Source organism: Pinus tabuliformis, chromosome 9, assembly GCF_031772625.1.
Source record: "Pinus tabuliformis cultivar Carrire ecotype Pingquan chromosome 9, CPIR1, whole genome shotgun sequence".
Classification (NCBI taxonomy): domain Eukaryota; kingdom Viridiplantae; phylum Streptophyta; class Pinopsida; order Pinales; family Pinaceae; genus Pinus; species Pinus tabuliformis.
The window spans coordinates 192,326,057-192,346,168 of NC_142307.1; the positions used below are offsets into that span (position 1 = coordinate 192,326,057).

General features: G+C 38.0%; 1 protein-coding gene across 1 annotated transcript in view; it reads left to right on the plus strand.

Moving 5' to 3' along the window:
• Window positions 1–8,890, plus strand: part of LOC149147793 (vacuolar protein sorting-associated protein 2 homolog 1) — a 29,137-nt gene extending 20,247 nt beyond the window's left edge. Inside the window, exons 3-5 of the mRNA XM_089445944.1 lie at window positions 6,795–6,899; window positions 8,160–8,420; window positions 8,549–8,890. Coding sequence (XP_089302070.1) covers window positions 6,795–6,899; window positions 8,160–8,420; window positions 8,549–8,686 — 504 coding nt within the window. The 3' untranslated portion in view covers window positions 8,687–8,890. The remainder of the gene's footprint in view (window positions 1–6,794; window positions 6,900–8,159; window positions 8,421–8,548) is intronic.
• The last annotated feature ends 11,222 nt before the right edge of the window (window positions 8,891–20,112 follow it).

A 20,112-nucleotide genomic window follows, 5' to 3' on the forward strand; every position in this document is an offset into this window, starting at 1 on the left:
ACTCCCGCTGAGACATCCTATCCATGCAGTTTGGGACTCATGGGAAGTACCTCTCATCTGAGCCATGAGTAGGGAAATGAGGATAGGGACCATAGTACTACTGATGGACGCATTGTGTACTACCGTACTCCCTATGCTAGGATGTCCGATATTGATCTGGGATCAATGGGAACTAACTTCGGGTCAGTAAGAGTGGTATGAGACACTCTCTTTTGATTGGAATCGACTTCGGGTCAGTAGAGAATGGTATGATACATTCTCTATCACTTCTTCATAGTTCAGCATAACAGTGCATGGATGGCAGATATAATACAGATTGACATATGGATTAGCAGGGGGAGTTCTCCCTAGTTGAGAGGGAGTGTTAAAATTGGCAGCTAGGGCCAAACTCCACATGGGTCATCTTATTTATGACAATTGATATTTTTATTAGATCCCTCTCTCAGAGAGGTGTAGGATTGATCTAAAGATCGTCCCATTTTGACATGTACAAATGAAGTTAGGAATTTATTTTGATTATGGACAAATTATCAAGGTCAACCAACAAACTCATGTAGGCTCAGAAGCCCAATAGTCACATCTAATCATCCTCAACATTAGCCTATAAATACATGATGCCTCATCCTCATTTGGACACACTTAAATTCTCACACATCTCTCTCTCCTCACATGAGTGGGTACAGATTTTTGGTTAGCTCTCCGCATGTGCGAAGGATTGTACTTTTCTGTTGCATCTGTTGACCAGTGTTGATTGAATTTGCAGGAGGTTGTTTTGATTGTATTGACCAAGCGTTGACCTATTTTTGGTGCGATTTTGGGTGGAGGAATTCTGTCCTAGCAAGCCGAAGATCTAGGCACAAGAACCGAGGTAATCTGACCTCTTGTTTGACTAGCTTTGATTGTACTAGCGCTGGTTGCAGGGTTGACTTTTGTTGACCAGTTTTGATTGGACTTTTTTAGACTGTTTTGGGCTGATTAGACTTGTTGGAGGTTGAAATTGATTGGGTTTGACTGAGCTGAATTGAGGAAGAAACTTCCCTGTTGACCAGCATTGACTTCATTGGTTAGGGCTCTTTTGCTACTGTTATAAATTATCGGAATTTGTAAAATTTATTATCTCTCTCTACTGAACTATTGAAGACTAAAAGAAGATTTGATCAAGGGTTTTCCCCACAATGGGGTTTGTCCCTAGCTGGTGCCACATGTCGTGTCCTCTTGTCTTGGCTTGTCTTCTACTGTTTATGTTTATGTTCTATCAGCGTTTTACTTACATGTTTATGTGATTGCTAAACTGAAATTGATATTGGGCTCATAAAGAAATTGAAGTAAAATTGCTCTAAAGCATAGAACATACCATTGTTGCCTAAAATTAACAAAATCTAACTCCAATGCATGACAGACCCCACTGTAATTAAGGGTGGCGGAAAATTTGACTGACCTCGGACTGCTCTCGCTAAAAACGAAGAGGATTATGAAACAAGTACTACTTTCCCACCCCAACAAAAATGCCTTGACATACAACTCTTTGCAACCAACCAGGCACCAATACAACTTGAATTTAGCTTTAGGACAACATACATAGAGAACCAAATTCAAAGTGGGGCTGGACTGAAGACTGCATGGACCAACAAACAATAGAAAGGAAGCAGACCTCAGGGACACAGAGACGTCCCCACCCGAAAATTGCTGGACACACCATCTCCACCACAACTTGAAAAAGAAAGAGAAAGACCCTACACTATGTACGACCCACAGGGATGGCCACAACCCCAGAACCCAATTTCCTGAGCACAGAAACCCCTCCCCACATTGTAACCAATATATTAACACCACCAGAACAGGGGACTCATAGCAAAGCCAAAAGGAAGGAGTACCTGAAAGCCACCTAATGACAAACAGGATAGGGGCATGTACCATTGACAAGAGTTGGTGCTTCCACTTGCAGATCCAAGACCGAGAAGGAGATCTATTGAGAAAACCAAGTGCACTTCGGGGTCCCAGATAAACGCCTGAGAGCCGTCTGGAACACAAATTGTTGCATGAAGGTCCGTCGTAGCTCTTCTTTGCCCGTTCAGCTTCCAGGCCGAGCTCGCATGGCAACCCTTATTCAAACTTGCCACACTACATTCACTGCTCATCTCCCAATCTGCATCAACCATCCAAATGTGCTTGAATAACATTATAACTATACCCACTGCCTTTGGAGACTTTAGAGGCCGGTCGTCACATCGAATTATACCCACTAAGACGAGGAGCATGCTCGCTGTGTGTGAGGAGGGGAAAGCCCTGAGGCCAATTATCTCATTGTTGGTTCACCCCCATCAGGGGATGATTCTTCTATTGTTGCTTCAGTGCAATCTTTTGCTATTGGAAAGAAAGGTTATAAGAAAATTTCAACCTGGATTCTATCTAGATGTGGGACCTAACCCTTTGCAGATAATATCATCTCCCTTAACTTTTCCTCCATCATGTATTCCATTAATTTTTATTATATTTCTCTGTGTTTTTTTCTTTGTATGATTAGGTGTTGGAAGAATCTCGCTTGTCATCTCCTAAATATGTTTTCAAGTAGTCCATTCATGTTTTTGTTGTTTCTAGGGGGTAATCATATTTCTTTTGTTTGGTAATCATATCAATTTCTTTCCTTTGTATTGTAGTCCTATGGAAGAAAGTGGTGTATCTATCTTCTTTTTTAAGCCATTTCATCCATGATATTTGTTTCGAAAAGATTTCCTACATCCTTTTAATGCTTCCATTTTATTCAAATAACATCTCTAATCGACTCTTCATAGTCGTACTTTCCTATCGAATACCCTATTCCTTTCACATCTTCTCTTTTAGCTCTTTCCTTTCCTAGAGATGTTTTGAAGCATCTCCTCATTTGGGACTTCAATTTTTTTTTTCTAAGCAACATTACCTACTTTGTATTAATATTTACAGCGGAAACTTTACATACGAGATTTCTTGCTGCCCATGTGGCGCCATGGCAGCTGTGACATAGTCCCAAAACCCATTACATCTCTGTGAAACCCACCACCTGAAGGTACCTAGACATCTCCCTAAAAACCGCCAACAAAAAGACACAAAACATCTCTGTGAAACCCACGCAGGGGCAGAGTTTGTCAGAAGGATACAGGGCCTGTGGTGATGGCCCAAACCAAAAAAACTACATTCCGTAACGGAAGAGAAACCAAGAGACAGCAGTTGATACATAAGACCCAGAAACACAATTCAACAGAAAAAACTAGAAAGACACAAGACAACAGGAGAGATAACAGAACCGACCACGATCCCACACGCGTCCAGGCATCATGCATGAGAGCCACGTGGGCTTAGCCCTCGTTCGCGTCGTCCCCCGGCTCATCCTCTGGCTCAGCTTCACGAATCCAAGCCCAACCATGTCCTTCTGGTAAGCCGTCCATGAAGGCCGGCAATTCAGGTTCGCGCTCCCGCAGTGCAGCATCCCTTGAGCTTGAGGCCTCCCCCAATGGCCTCTTACCTTTGTCCACAACCCGACATTCTTCCGCCAGACCCTGAGGCAGGCTTCCTTCTTGCACCAGGGGAATTCCCCCTTCGTTATCCGAGGGATTCTCCATTGCAGGTGGCTGAGGCAAGCCATCTTCATTCTCATCCGGGATCCTGGTGAATAACACAGAAATATGGGCATTGATGCCCAAATTTTCTCTGGAATTGCGCAGTGTAAAGATGACAGAGCCAAACGCAGGTAGGCTTGGCTCGCCATTGTTGGACCCTCCAGCTTCCACAAATTGGCTGGCCTGCACCTGAGGAGCTCCCACACGTCGATAACAGTAAACACAGCAGCAATGGTGGTGTAGGTCAGCTGCAGGCCCGCGAGAGGATCTGGCTCGCCCTGAGCCTCTGCCTCGACGACATGGCATTCTCTCCCGCACCATTCTTCCAGATACCTCTTCCTCAGACGAAGTTTCCTTCCAATTCGGCTCACGATGGCAGACAAATGACTGTAAGCATGAACCAGGGAGGACCAGCAGTCGGCCAGCCTCCCCCAATTCCACAATAACCCCAGAATTCGCAGAACGCAGAGCATGAACACCATAGCTTTGGGTTTCAACTGCCCCCAAATCGAAATTCTTAACGACCCCTTCATTCCTTCGATTTGTCCCCGCATTGAATGCGGCCATCAATCTCCGCTGTGGTTCTTGCGCCTTCATAAAGGCTAGTGTGCTGCATTGCTGGTCGATGGGAGGTGGCGGCGAGGAGCCTTAAAGCCCTCCGTCCGTCGCGTGTCCTATCGACCGTGGCAAGTGGCCTTACCTGGTCATGCGAGGTGGCACCCGCATCCGGGGCATTTGGGACTTCAATTGATATTTCAGATGTTATAGTTTATTTGATAGAATGTAGTTCTTTGTCATGCCTAGGTTGACCCTCAGATCATCATTGTTTTATGAGTTTATCCAAATCAGGATGTGTAAACCACATTTTTGAAACTTAAATGTGCATTCCTATGGGACTAGTTCTCGTCTTGGCATTTTTGAAACCTAAATGTACCTTTCTATGGAAGTAGTTCTTCTAGCTCTTTCCTTGTGTATAAATGTTTTGAAGCATCTTGTCATTTGGGACTTTCAATTGAGATATCACATGGTTTAGTTTATTCGTTAGAATGCATATCATTGTCTTATGCCTGGGTGAACCCTTTTACCATCACTGTTCTATGCTATTAACCAAATTATGATGTGTAAAGTTAATACCACATTTTTGAAACCTAAATGTACATTCCTGTGGGACTAGTTCTCATCTTGGAATTTTTGAAACCAAAATGTGCATTCCGGTGGGTTTATTTTTTATAGCTCCTTACTTTCCGATAAAATGTTTTCTAGCATCTCCTCTTTTCATACTTTTGATTGAGATTTCACACTTTCCGATAAAATGTTTTCTAGCATCTCCTCTTTTTCTACTTCTGATTGAGATTTCACATGTTTTAGTTATTGTTAGAATACGTATCTTTGTCTCATGCTTCGGCTGGCCCTCATACACTATTGTTACATATTTTACTGCAAGTCATGATGTATATCCACATTTTTGAAATCTAAATATGCCTTCCTTGCCACATTTGTTTTGGTGGATGATGATGACTCCTCTTTTGATGTAGTGGCTAGCCAAGCACTGTTCTCCCTTGTTTTCCATCGTTTCAGTGGCTTCTGAAATGTCATGGTGCAGCGTTATTACTACGAGTCTTTCCTCTACTGGAACATTATCTACTTTAACTTTTAGGGTTACCTTTCTGGGTTTTCTCTCTTTATTTTTATTTCCTGCTCATTATTTCTCTCCTTAAACTGTAGATTAGACCTGCTTAGGAGATTGCCTGCTCATTATTTCTTTCCTTAAACTGTAGATTAGAACTGCTTAGGAGATGCTATAGGCACTCTTTATTGCTGTTGTCAATGTCCAAGTACCATTTACCTATTTTGGTCATTTGTGGACATTAATATAGGTTTTTTTTTGAACTTCTCAGTATTATCCAACATTATTGAACAATAATCATATTGCACATCCTTCATATTGAAAGCTCCTGTTCTTCCAAGTGTATGGCCTGTCCTTGGGTTTTATTGTTATGAAAGCCTAATTTTATTCAACAAGATGCTGGCTTTGTCTAGATATCTTGAGACCCCTTTTTTCCCTTACATAGATGACACTGAATTTCTCCTGATTCAACACGTCTTGATTTTCCCCTCTAAGGGAGTCTACGGAATCTCAGCTAGCATTTTATCTCCCAGGTATCCCCTAATGAAGGATTCTAGATGTACCGACTTAAGCTTCCAGAGAATTGCTAGCCTTCCTTCGTAAACATGCCAAGGCAGTGCTGGACAATGAGCCTTGTTCAAATTTCCTTACAGCTAACTTGTGTTGTAGCGATATTTTTTCTCTTGAAGAAGGAATCAACATGTGTTCAAGATTGTATTCGATTTCAAGTATTCCAAGGTGGATTCTTCATTTTGATGGTCCTCATAAGTAATTGACATTCCTTCGTTGGCCTTTGTTGGCTTGTCTTCGCTATTTTTTGGTGTTTCTATGCTTGTCTGATACTGCTCTTTGATTTTAGCTTCTCAATTACAATTTGGGAATGTCTACATTAAACCCCCAGTTATTTTATCCAAATTATTTTCTCTTTCTTGATCCTTGTCTGTATTTCTCACCTCTTCAGTTATATCCATTTTATTTGTAACTTCTTGTCTTTGGAATATTTGAAGCTCTAGCTTTTCTCTTAACACAAAGCCCTCTCCTGGATCACTTATTGAATTTGCAATCTTCCCTTAGTTGGCTGTCTAATTGCCTTTCCCCCCTTTGTCATTCCTTTCAAGCAATTTCATCTTTGTTCTTTTTCTCTCTATAAAATCCACCACGGGATGGCTTCGTTCTTCGCTTTGAAATTACATTGGCTAAGATTTTAATTTTTTTGCTTTAGGTTGATCTTCAACAAGTTTATAAATTGGACAATGAGTAGTCCTGCTTTAGTTTTCTATATTATGTTGAAATGACTAACAAATAATTACCTTTATTCTTTGAATAGTATGCAATAGAAAGCACTGGCTTATTGTTTATTTGGAGATGAATAAAAGTTTACTTCTGCATAGCACAAGGCCTTTTAAATGTTACTTTCAATTTGTCGTGTCACATGGCTAGGTTGATAGCTTGTCTTGATATTATCCTAATTTAAATTAGTTTTTATGCATAGATTTCACAGCATTTTTGCTCCAAGGAGTTTGGATGAAATTTGGCCATCTTTTGTCTCTAAATCAACCGTTTTTCTTCGTCAGGCTGCTGTGAAGGTCATGGCAAAGGATCTAATTCGAACAAGGCATCAAATAACAAAATTTTATGCACTGAAGTCACAGCTTCAAGGCATCTCTCTCCGCATCCAGGTATGGTTATCTTCATGAGTGTCATGCTTTAATTTGCATTTTAATTTATCTGATTGTCTCCAACTTACAGATGGTTTGGTGTGATTCTAGTTTGAATGTAATAAGTAAGAAGGTAACAATGGAGCAATTGAACTTGATGGTTGACAGCAGCCAGTATGTTGACCAGATCTGCCCAAGTCAACTAGTAGGTAGGCTAAGTTTGTCATCTCTAACAATAGGTCAACCAAGTACATTGACTCAGCCACTTGATTTAAACAGTTAATGGACCTAGTTGACTTAGATTGTGACAACTTGTGTAACAGATTATGCTGGTTATTATATAACGGGTGTTTTGTTAAAGCACTCTGTATGGAAGAATTATAAGTATGAATGTTGTTGAGAGACCATAAACCTCCCCTATGTACATAATCATTCTTTTCTCCATCCTTTATCTTGTTGTTTGATATATGTAATGAATATATACTTCCTGTTCTAAGTTGTGTCTCCTATCAATGAGATAACATTGGTTCTATTGTGGCTATTGCCGAAAACTATTATTGAGAAGATGGACAGAGCTATTCCAGATACTGATAGGCAAGTAGATAGGTGAGTCAGAAAGAAACTAGAAATTTGTGTGAAAATATTGACAATGACCTCAGAGGTTATGCCAGTAGAAACGCAGGGTAGATTAAGATCTTTTCACAGAAACTCATGAGAGATTTCTAAATTATGTGCCAAAATACGTGCCAGGAGCAATTTTTAGATGGATGATGGTGAAGTAACAAAAGGTACATCCGTTGAATATTTTGTTGAATAAAAATGATAACCTTAAATAGTAAGTCATCAATTATTTCGAATTGGTGAACATTAGGGTATGTTGTAACTTCCAGTCAAGGAAATATCGTTTACCAAACATATGCATTATAAATTATAATCTTAAGAGTCCATTTCTATCATTTATTTAACTCAAAAGAATTTGCTGAGCTGGAGTCCCATGATCATCAGACAATCCATTTCTTCCTAATAATCTGAAGCTTTACTAGAGGCTCGTGCTATACTTATTACTAACTTTACCCTGTATTTGCTTTCCATAATGTGTCATCTATCTCTCGCTGTTTCTGGATTTCCCTTCAAAGTCCCATCAAAATTTAGTTGGCATACTTCTTTTTGAGTCTCCCAATTTATCACAGTTCTTCCTTCCAAACCAAATTTATGTTTTTTAATAGCAAAGATTTAGAGAGTACATTTATGCTTTGATCTCAATGGGAATTTTTGTGGCAGACTCTTAAATCAACTCAAAGCATGGGGGAGGCAATGAAGGGTGTCACCAAAGCAATGAGGCAGATGAACAGGCAGATGAATTTACCAGCATTGCAGAAAATAATGCAAGAATTTGAGAGACAAAATGAACGAATGGAAATGGTTACAGAGGTTATGGGTGATGCAATTGATGATGCTTTGGAAGGAGATGAAGAAGAAGAAGAAACAGAAGAACTTGTCAGTCAAGTTTTAGATGAGATTGGAATTGATATCGATTCTCAGGTTTGATTTCTTTTCCATTTGTTATTCTTATGGATGTATTCCTTCTGTCAAATCATGTTCCAGATGATTTAGATTTACTTTACTCTTTCAATGATATGTTTTACTGACATCAAGTTAAAATATTGCAGCTGATAAAGGCTCCAGCAACTTCAGTGGCTGCACCTGCAGCACCGACCAAAGTTGTCCAAGCAACTGCAACTAGTGCCGAGGACCCAGGTATTGATGATGATCTACAAGCAAGACTTGATAATCTGAGGAAGATGTAAATTGATATGTATGGCAGAAAATCAGGCAATTGTTGGGTGATATGCCAAGTTTCTGATTAGAGAAGTTTTTTCTAGTAATTGTATTTAATTAACAGTAATGGTGAAAACCAATTTAATAAGCGCCATCATCTATATTGTCTCGTGTAATTAATCTTTGGAATCTATAAGATACGGATATATAGAGAATATATGGCTAGTTGTTTATTGCGATTGTTTATATATGACAACTAGAAAATCTGAATAAGGTCGTGTGATTTGGCTCTTTCAACTTGAAGCTACAAAAATTCATCTTTATTTTTCATTATTATTAGGAGACGCTCTTCCAGATTTTACCGTAGACATATGGTCTTATTTGGCCATTGATTTGGTCTCCAGAATCGAGGTTGCTATAATTGACTAGACAAAATCATGATCACTGCTTTTGATCTATATAACCAAAAAGAAAGGAGGCATGTGTGTTTTGATTTTTTCTATTTTTTTGATATATATATATATATGCGTCACGTGGACATAAAATATGGAAAAAATCAATATTATCGGTATTTCCTTTAAATGACGAAGCTATTACAGGCTGGCTGGATTGTTTCCATTTAGGTACTAAAAGTATGGCTAAAATTGTGGCTTAACAATCCTCCTCCAAGTACATAGTTATTCCTAAAAGAATGGAAGAGTATACATGATATTATACAAGCTTTTATAACCTGGTTAAAGGTTGATGTATCGTCTGCCCCATTTTTATTGTTTTACCTCGAGTGGGTGTTAGTTACTCCCGAGCCACTCGGCATGCTTCTGTATTATTGGCATGCGATCCCTCGAGTTTAATCTCTGGACAGGTTTTCTCGAAGAAATCAAGTTTGAAGTTTAAATTAAATCTTAGGTGAGTATTTAACCCATATGTAAATGTTTTTTATAATTTTTATTAATAATAATTTAAAATAAAGTTATAATTTTGTTTTTATGTTTTTTTTGAAATCTGGGTAATGTCAGATGCATTATTAAAAAAATATTTTGATTTTTATAATAGTTTGATGCCTATTAGTGTTTAATAGCCATTTAATTTATATGACTGCATTAGTATATCGATATAAAGGGTTGCAATAGATATGACAAAAATAATTTCTTAGAAAAATGATTGTAATTAAAACTCCACAATTCTGCAAAAAAACACACTATCTACACAGTTTTTGTGCCATAGATTTGGAACCACACTCTTCATGAGAGAGAGGTGTGTGTATATATATACACTTGGAAAAAATACATCATTAAGGTTTGTGACTGTTCTTATTGATAGGTGTACCGGGGGATATACAATTTTATGTATATATGAAAAAAAACACAAATCACTAATTTTTTTGTAAAGTAATAATGATTTATATTCATTTGTTTTGAGTGAATTCATTATTCTATGTTTATCTTTATTGTTAGTTTTCAACATTTTCTATTTAATAATTTATCACTTGGCAAGGTCACGTTTCTCATTCAATATCGAGCAATGATATGGAGATTAAGATAAACAATAAACTTAATCATCCACTTTAATAACTATGGAATCTTTCTCTAGACAAAGTTCCTTACATAATAGTCTCCATGTAATTAATGCGTTCCATCTTTGGAAAGGGCTATTCCTCATATTCAATTTCTTACAAGCAATGAAATGAAGTATCCATTTTTTATTCTAAATGGTTTTTCTTTATGAAACATGTGAAATAATAAGTGCTTCAATTGTTCTTTCAAGACAATGCACTGGTTGTGTGAGAGTGGAAGACTTTAGTACCTTACCCTCTTGTCCAAGTTGTAGAACAATGGTAGCTTGGTGTGATATTTTGGTGACTTAGGCACTTTGGTGTACATAGTGTTGCTTTGAAAATGTTTACGCCATGTTTGGCGGTGCTTCATGACACTTTGGATACATGGTGTATGTTTAGGTTTCGAATTATTTGAGACGGATTGTGACATGGGAGAAGATCTCAACGTATTTTTGCACATTAGATGTAGATTGCTCAGTGGTTGCTTGGTACCAATCAATTGTTTGCTAGTTATTCTTCTTTAGGGTGTTGGAGTTTTCATGACAACTTGCGAGACATCCTTCATGGTGGCCACATGAAGAGGCTAACATGTTTGGATAAACATCCTACTTAGGTGGATGATCATTGTGCATCTTGGAGGGGGGCAATACGCACTAGACAATGTGGGGTAGCATTGTTTTACCCACCCAAAAAGGTAACCCATAGGATAAAATTTTCTCCTATCTTGGACAACGAGTCAACCAACAACTCTACACATTGGTCATCGATGATGATATGCCAATTTCTTCTGCCATTTGCATCTGTCATGCACCTGGATGAAGGTGCGCTACCACTCAATAGGTACTTTACCCATTTTGCAATTGAGTTCTTTTACTTAATGTGTTTGTCATTTTGACATGGATAAAGGGGTAATCTAGATGATTGGCCAATCTTCACTATAAAATTGTTTTCTCAACTTACTAGGGCTGTTAATCTTTAGCTCTACTCTAGTGGGACCTCCTTTAATGCCTCAGAGTCATAGTAGCATGTTCACTACCTTGTCCATACATAACGCCTTCCATATCACATTATTCCTTTGATACCTTCGGGGTAATTGTCATTGGTTCATTGGGATTTGCCACTCACATATCCACATCCTTAAGTCAAGGTGGAAAACTTTCCCCTAGAGGTTTAATGCAACTAAAAGAATGAAAACGCACAAGATGGGCACAATGAATGAAAAAGAAAAATTAAAATGCAAAAGATGGCCAGGACAAAGTTAGTGTATGGGAAAAAACCTAGTATTAGCTCCACCCCCCTCATTGGCCATCAACCAGTTCTACACCGTTTTTGTGCTGTAGGTTTGGAATGGCACTCTTCATAGGAGGGAGGTGTGTGTATATATATAGATATATAGAGGAAAAAAATACATAATTAAGGTTTGCGACATTTTTATTGATAAGTGTATGTAGGGATACACAATTTTATGTATATATGAAAAAAGAAAACAAATCACTAATTTTTTGTAAAGTAATAATGATTCATATTCATTTGTTTTGAGTGAATTCATGATTCTATCTTTACCTTTATAGTTAGTTTTCAACATTTTCTATTTAATAATTTATCACTTGACAATTTCACATTTCTCATTTAATATCGAGCAATGATATGAAGATTAAGATAAACAATAAACTTAATCATAACTATGGAATCTTTCTCTAGACAAAATTCCTTCCATAATAGTCTCCATGTAATCAATGCTTTCCATCTTTGGAAAGGGCTATTTATCATATTCAATTTCTTACGAGCAACGGGATGATGTATCCATTTTTTATTCTAATAAGTTTCTCTTTATGAAACATGTGAAATAATAAGTGCTTCAATTGTTCTTACAAGACAATGGACAACTTGTGTGAGAGTAGAAGACTTTAGTGCCTTACCCTCTTGTCCAAGTTGGAGAACAATGGTAGCTTGGTCCCAATCAGATTTTTGCTGGTTACTCTTCTTTATGGTGTTGAAGTTTTCATGACAACTTACGAGACATCCTTCATGGTGGCCACATGAAGAGGCTAACTTATTTGGATAAACATCTTACTCAGGTGGAGGAGCATTGTGCATCTTGGAGGGGGGAAATAAGCACTAGACAATGTAGGGTAGCATGGTTTTACCCACCCAAAAAGGCAACCCCATAGGATGAAACTTTCTCCTATATTGGACAATGAGCCAGCCAACAACCCTACACATTGGTCATTGATGATGATAAGCCAGTTTCTTTTGCCATCTGCATCTGTCTTGCACCTCTCACCATCTAACATTCCTCTTGGATGAAAGTGGGCTACCACTCAATAGGTACTTTACCCATTTTGCAATTGAGTTCTTTTACTTAATGTGTTTGCCATTTTGACATGGATAAGGGGTAATCTAGATGACAAACCAATCTTCACTGTAAAATTGTTCTCTCAAATTACTAGGGCAGTGAATCGTTAGCTCAATTCTAGTGGGACCTCCATTAAGGCCTCAATGTCATAATATCATGTTCCCTAGTTTTTCCATACATAACACCTTCCATATCACATTATTCCTTTGATACCATCTCCATATTTCGGGTTAATTGTCATTGGTTCATTGGGATTTGACATTCACATACCCACATCCTTAAGTCAAGACGAAAAACTTTCCTTTGGAGGTTTAATGCAACTAAAAGAATGAAAAAGCATAAGATGGGCACAATGAATGAAAAAGAAAAATTAAAATGCAAAAGATGCTCAAGGAAAAGTTAATGCATTGGGGAAATCTTAGCATTGACTCCACCCCCCTCTTTAGCCATCACCTAGTTCTTGAGCACTTAATGCTCCATCTCATCATAAGGAACCCTTACCTATTTCAACCCTAATGAGTGAAAAATAGACTCATATGAAGGGATAAAATAAAATGCTATATCATAAGAGCAAGCTTTGATTTTTGAACTATGCACCATGAAAAATAATTATCAAAAATAAGTAAAATGCACGCCAAAGGGGTGGAAAAAGCAGGTCGAGAGGGGTAACTCATGCTTGCATGATTGCTCCCTCCATCACATCTATACACTAAGGATGTGGACTCTCATTAGTTGGTCCCCTGATCACAACACTTGGCCATGAAGTATTTCCCCTCCATTGCCACCTATTCTCATTAACGCCTATGGATTGAAGGTTGACCTTGGAAATGCCACCTCCCCTTAGGGGTTGGAAGCACCTAATAGGGTTGATTACTTAGCCGCCCTTAAAAGGTAGGGAACACTTTTATGGGACTTGGTTTAGTTAGATATTTGAAGGTGATCTCCATTTGAGGTATTATTATATCCTTAACACTTAGATGCATCTATGGTTATGGTATTTAATGAATGGTTGCTTTCCCTTGAGTTTGAGATGGTTTTTCCAAGTGGTTCAGAGTAGTCGAGGCCTTTGAGGGCACATTTTTCCACCCATACTCCACATGATGCCCATATCATACTACAATTCCGAAGAGCATGATGATTTTGTAGATGCCATGTTGCCTCTATTCAACAGTGTTGGGCACTTAGATTATCTTGGTAGTTGATAGACACCCCAAAGCACCCTCATATGCCAGAGCGCTGAGCTTCTCTTGTTTAGCATTGAGGATTCTTGACAATGTACTGGTGGACCTAACATGCCCCCAAGTTGGCCTTGACACTACTTGATGGGCATGCCTTGATGTAGAGCCTAGATGAGGATGGTTTTCCATATGATGATTGAGGAGGGCTTATTGTACATGATGGAGCCCCAATGTTGGAGAGAGAGTACACTATGAGGTCTACTTGACACCCATAGGGATGATGTAGGGCAACCACAACTGACTTTTGGACACATGGAGATTCTTTAAGGCTTGATTTGGGACCCCTTCCTCAAATTGTGGTTGATCATTAAGGTTGGAGACTCTTTAGCCCTTCTGGTGCACTTTTGAAGCATCTTGAGTCCTAAAAGGGTATGACGTCATGCTTACTAGGAGCTTATGGCATGTATTGGCATATTTTATTGTTGAGCTAATGGGTTGCCTTGTGACCCAATTTACTTTATGTCTACTCAAAATTATACTGTTTTAGGGGCTTTTAATGGATTGTTAGAGGTGATAGACATCATATAAAAAGAGGATCACCTCTTGTTATTTGTCATCATCACACTTGTGGATTTCAACCTCTCTAGAAGACTATGACTTAGCCTAGTTGTACTTCGCCACTTGAGGAGATGTAATCTTATGTGGATTTTGGATATTGGAGACTAGTTTTTGTGTTGGAGACATCTTTTTGGGATTGAAAAAAGGCACGTTCTTGGATATTTTGTAAGTATTCTATTGCATATCTTTTATGGTTTACATGTAATGAAATATTTCTAGGGTTTCTATTTTGTTCTTTATCTAAATACAAATGTTTATTGGAAATTCTTGATAAATCGTTGCATGTTAATTCTATTATCCTTTGAAATCTCTAGAAAACCTCATAGTAAGCCCTTTCTAGTTAATTTCTCTCCTCATAAAAAGATAGCTAGGGTTAGAAAATGAAAACTAGGGTTTTACCCCTTACATGTGAAAAATTTGATATCTCTATGGTTAAAGTTCCCAAGAATCCATCACCCAAGTAGGGAAAAGGCATTAGGATCCCTTTTAATGATCAAACCTTGAAAAATTTATCTTTTCCTCTCCATCTTATCGTTTTTTGCCCTTTAAGGCAAGTCACTAAGGATAGGGTAAGGGCCAAATTCAACTAAGTATTTAATTGGTGCAACATTGCAGTTGATTTGGCATATTTCCACCTTGTTTGACCTTATCAACTCAAAGTATAGCTTCTTCCTTGGTGGAAATTACCTCTTTAGGGCTGGTGTCATCAATCCTAGGTAATTTAGGACCTTTCGAAACCCTAGTTCTACAAAAAGGATTCAACTTAGGGCTTGTAGAAGTTTTTCCATTTTCTATTGTTGATCATCCTCTTAAAGCATATGTTTTCCTTGTGCTTGTATGCTTAGATGCATGGTTATTAAATCATATTTTGAAACCTATGCTTCAAGTACTCTCCTCTAGGCTTCTTCATTGGTACATTGTTCCTTTACATAAAGAGTTTGCCATAATCCAAGTAAGAATTACCTTGATCAAGTGTCTCTTGCATCACCTTGATTCTATTGACTTAGAATATCTTTAGGTGATATATACCAGAAAGCCTCATGTCTGGTGACATTCCACTAAAGAGTAGTAGATGGAGTGCTAAGGTGATAGTCACAACAACCTCGTTATTGTATCTTAGTCTAACTCTTGCCTTGTGAGGCATCTCTCAAGGCCGCCTAGATTTACAGACAACACAGGGGAACTAGAATTAGTGGAATACATGGCATGGGAGGCGCAATGAAGTCCATATGGGCTAGTGACAAAGGGGCATGGACACATGTTGTGTACTTACACAATCTTGGATCAACAAAGGCATCCCAATTGTCCTTCCTTCATCTCTAGTCATCCATAATTCGAATCTTAATGAAGCCATGATGATAAAGACTACACTTGGCACTCTTAGGGTTTTGTTGAATGCACTTTGCCATATTTCCCAAGCTCTTATAAAGGAAATAGAGAAAATTGATATGATCGCCAACTTCGAAATAAAACGAATATGATAAAGGAAGGTGATGACATACTTGCCTCCAGACATCACAAACATTTTCAAAATAGAAAGCAAATTTCTCCACTTCTCCACAAGGTATCGATTCAACATTCCTCGTTTCCATTCTGGTTCTAGGTTTGGATAATTCAGGAATCTACTCCAAAACCCCTTCTCCACATGTTTGTTTGTAAACCAATGATCACCCTCCTGAGGGAGAATTGTGTCCTGAGACTCTTCTGTCACAACCATTACTCTATCACTAATTTGAGCTACATTTCCGTCGAATCCTTGGGCAAAAGCAATTGCTATGGCATTGTCATACCCCTGGAATTTTTCAGAGAAATGTGAGCCACCCTTCGACTCTAAGAATTAGCTTGCTCATGACTCTAGGGTTGTCAACGACCAAGGTTCTTGCCTCACTGGTTTGAGCTTCCCCATTCTTTATAGAGTAAATGCTAAGTGTTGGGTTTCTCTAAAATCTTGTTGTCAATCAGGGTTATGGGGAACAAAGGAGATATTTCGAAACGTGGGATAAGGTTGTGGGTGATATGGGAATCAGATTGTGTCAAGGCACGACCAATCAAACATGCATGCGAACCAATGATGATCAATGTTAGTGGGATAATGGAAGAAAGGCATCATGATATCAGGGTAATGCAAAGATCAAACATTCATATTCAAATGAATGCACAAGGTGGTGAACATAAAGGAAAACCAAATTTATATATGGGACCAAGGGTTATATTGTTAAATTTCCAATGTTTCAAACACATCCAATAACCTTTAAAATGATTTTCTCACCTCAGATATACCTTTTGTATTGTAGCATCCTTGTAACAACCATGTAAAACAAACTCAAGACTTCTGTGACCAATGGAGTACTGACTTGAAATTGTCGAGAAATCTGTGAACTTGGAAGCATTTACACCAATTTTGAATCTAACTTCTTAGAATTTAGATTTGTAGAACAACAACAAATTGAAAACCAACTCAACTATATTATTAATAATGGTGACAAAGAATGATGTACATAGTGTACATATTAATACAATAGGTAAACCATTGATTCAGTTTCCTAAGTTTCTTGGACTCCAATAACTACTCACCATAATAGACACTAACCCAAACTTAATCTCGAGGATTAGGTGTCTAACATCCCCCCTTAATCGAAGGGATGTATCAAAGTCCAAGAATGAGAGCTAAAAATGCAAAAATGCATCTCAGCCAAGAGCTAAATGTCTCTCAGAAATGGTTTTCAAGGATGAGCACAAACCAAGAATGGTGGTTTTTAAGAGAAAACCACAAACGATACCAAAATATAGGAGAAATCAAGGTCTCAACTAGTGATGGTTTAAGGATGACCGTCAAATCTAGAACTATCATAACAGTTCCTCAAACAAACCAACTTTGGAACAATTCCTATTCTGGTGGAAGTGCTCCTTCACAAATCTCAGCATGCCAAAAACATGCAATCATGCTCATTCTCATAGAGCATAAATAAAGAAAACTCTATCTACAACTCTAACTCTGATTCATGAACTCAGACTCTAGGCTGTAGCAGTGCAACTTTGGTTATCTTTGACTCATGATCGCTTGACAAATCTTCGAACGTGTAGTAGACCATATCAATTCCATCAATTCCCCCCTTGTCAGGTACAAGGTGAGAAGATGAAGTACACTTCATTGCAAGCTTGTTCAATACTCTTGAACATCTCTTATGGTATGACTTATGCTGTTTTAGACCAATCCCAAGAATCAATCCATCCAAATTAATTCTCTCTCTTGCAATAGTCTTATGCTTGAAGCATCTGCTTGAATTATGATTCTTCTTCCCACAATGTTCACAAGGGTGAATATCATAACAATGATCTTTCACATGTCCAATTCTATTACCATGTTGGCATCTTATAAATTGTTGTGGTACAACATCATCCATAAATCCAACACTACAAAACTATACAGGCTTTGAAAAGTCAAGAACATAAAAAGAAACATCTTTATCATATCCCACACTAGTTTTGTTTTTGTTATGCACAATTTCTTCCCATTTTATAACAAATTCTTTGGAAACTACATGTTTCAAATCAAGACTTTCAGCTGTATCCAAATTTACTCCTGAAATGTCTTTTTGATGGGAGTTAGAATTAAAAAGAGAGTTGTTTTGAACAAAAACAAGTTTAGAATCACAACGCTTCTGCTGAGGTTCATCTCGTTGGAGTTGGGATTCGAGTGGCAGAAACTCGATCTTCTCTTGTGCATTTTGCAAACAATTTCTAATATCAAACAATGTGTCTTTGTTAATTTGGACTGTGTTATGAACATTAGACGACATTAGACTGCTTAATAACTCTAACAAATCATTGAGTTTAGCCATTTTCTACATCTTTCTATAAAAAAACTTGCAATCAACTTTCAAAAGGGTGTTTACTTCAACCGAAAATGCATCCATTTTCAATTTAAAATGAAAACATAATTCATCGGATAACAAATGCCCTCTTCTTGCTACTCAACCAGTGTAGTGAGTATCACATTCTTCAAAATTAACTTCCCTTTTGTTTTGTACAAATAAAATTACCACGCACAAAGATTTGAACTTGTGACTTTGTGGTCTTTAATATACCCTTTTCTTTTCTTGATTTTATTCTCATAAATTGTATAATTTAAACTTAACCAAAACAAAAACAAAGCTTAAGAAAAATTAAATACTGATGTCAACTTCTTGTGCATTGTGATGGTGCAATGGCTTAGTTTTCAAAGAGCAATGCTTCGCAGCGTCTGAGAGGCCATGATCAACATAACTCAGATTGTAACATAATCGAATTCAGAAAATTTAATCAATAAATTGCACTCATTCGAATATGTTCGGCCAGGAAAGGGAAGGGAATAAGAAGATTTTGATGTTGGAAAAAAATATAAAACCTTGGGCTTGACCGTATCAGAAGAAAGCAATCCGTCAACTCAATAAAACAATTTGATATTTGAGAGAAGCATATGAAAATTCCATACTTACTCAATTATGCAACTAATCTCAAGGGGCAAGCTAACATAGGCATTACCACAAAACAATCTCCTAGTTTTCACGTTATATATAACTTTTTTATTTTATTTTTGTAATGGATCCACATGAAAATAATTAGGCATCTGTAATCTTATTCTGCTTCCATATAACTTTTCGTTTGAGATATTATTCCTCCGTTACAAATTGAACGATGAGCTATGGCCCTTTCGATTCCTTTCTAGGCCAAAATACATAAAAAGTAACCAACAAGTGAAAAACGGTGACCCTACAATTCGATTACAAGTGAAAAATGGCGACCCTACAATTCGATTACATGATTGTAAATTGTTGGAAGAATTATCCCACTTCTGCTGAATCCGTAATTTCCACTCTGGGGATCCTTAAATTGTTGGAAGAATTACCGCACTTCTATTGAATCCGTAATTTCTACCTTGGGGATCCTAGTTACTGGCTTGGAATGTTTACCAACACTTGCGGGTTTTGGTGTAACGAAAAACCTCTTCATGGTATCAGAGTCTGGACCCAGGTTCGATTCCCCTGAGTTGCATTTGAGGGGGTGTTGGAAAAATCACCGCATCTCTATAGAATCCGTAATTTCCACCTTGAATATCCTAGTTACTGGTTTGGAACGTTTACCAACACCTGCGAATTTTGGTATAATGGAAAACCTTTATTTTATCAACATGAATCCCTTTTGGGAGTGACCTTCCTACCATCACAACACCAAACTTTATGTGGTCACACAAACATAATACATGAATCCCTATTGGGAGTGACCTTCCTACCATCACAACACCAAACTTTCTGTGGTCACGCAAACATATTTCCACCTCTGCTTTCTCTTTATAATGTTGTTCATAACATGTCACTTCAATGGATTTCACACGTCCTCCTTCGAACTTCGGCTAAGGTTTCTTTATTTTACTTAACTGGAAAACCCATGATCAAAATTTTGCAAACAATGTTCTGCTGTTTCGATGGTGATTAGCTCTTAAATGAATGTCAGGCCAAGCAACAAATCACATGACAACGTCTCACGACTTCCAAACTGGGACTCTTAGGTAGCCTTTGACATGCTTTGACGTCCACTCATTGGTTCATTGTTCACGCATGTCTTTGCCTATGTAACATTTGACGCAATGCATAGAATCTTTAGATTCCTGCTGGACACACTTATACGTCATGTAATCCTCCACGTCATGAATTTCACTTTGGGCCCAACTTCTATACTCTGGTCAACAATGGTCTTGCAACGACGCAC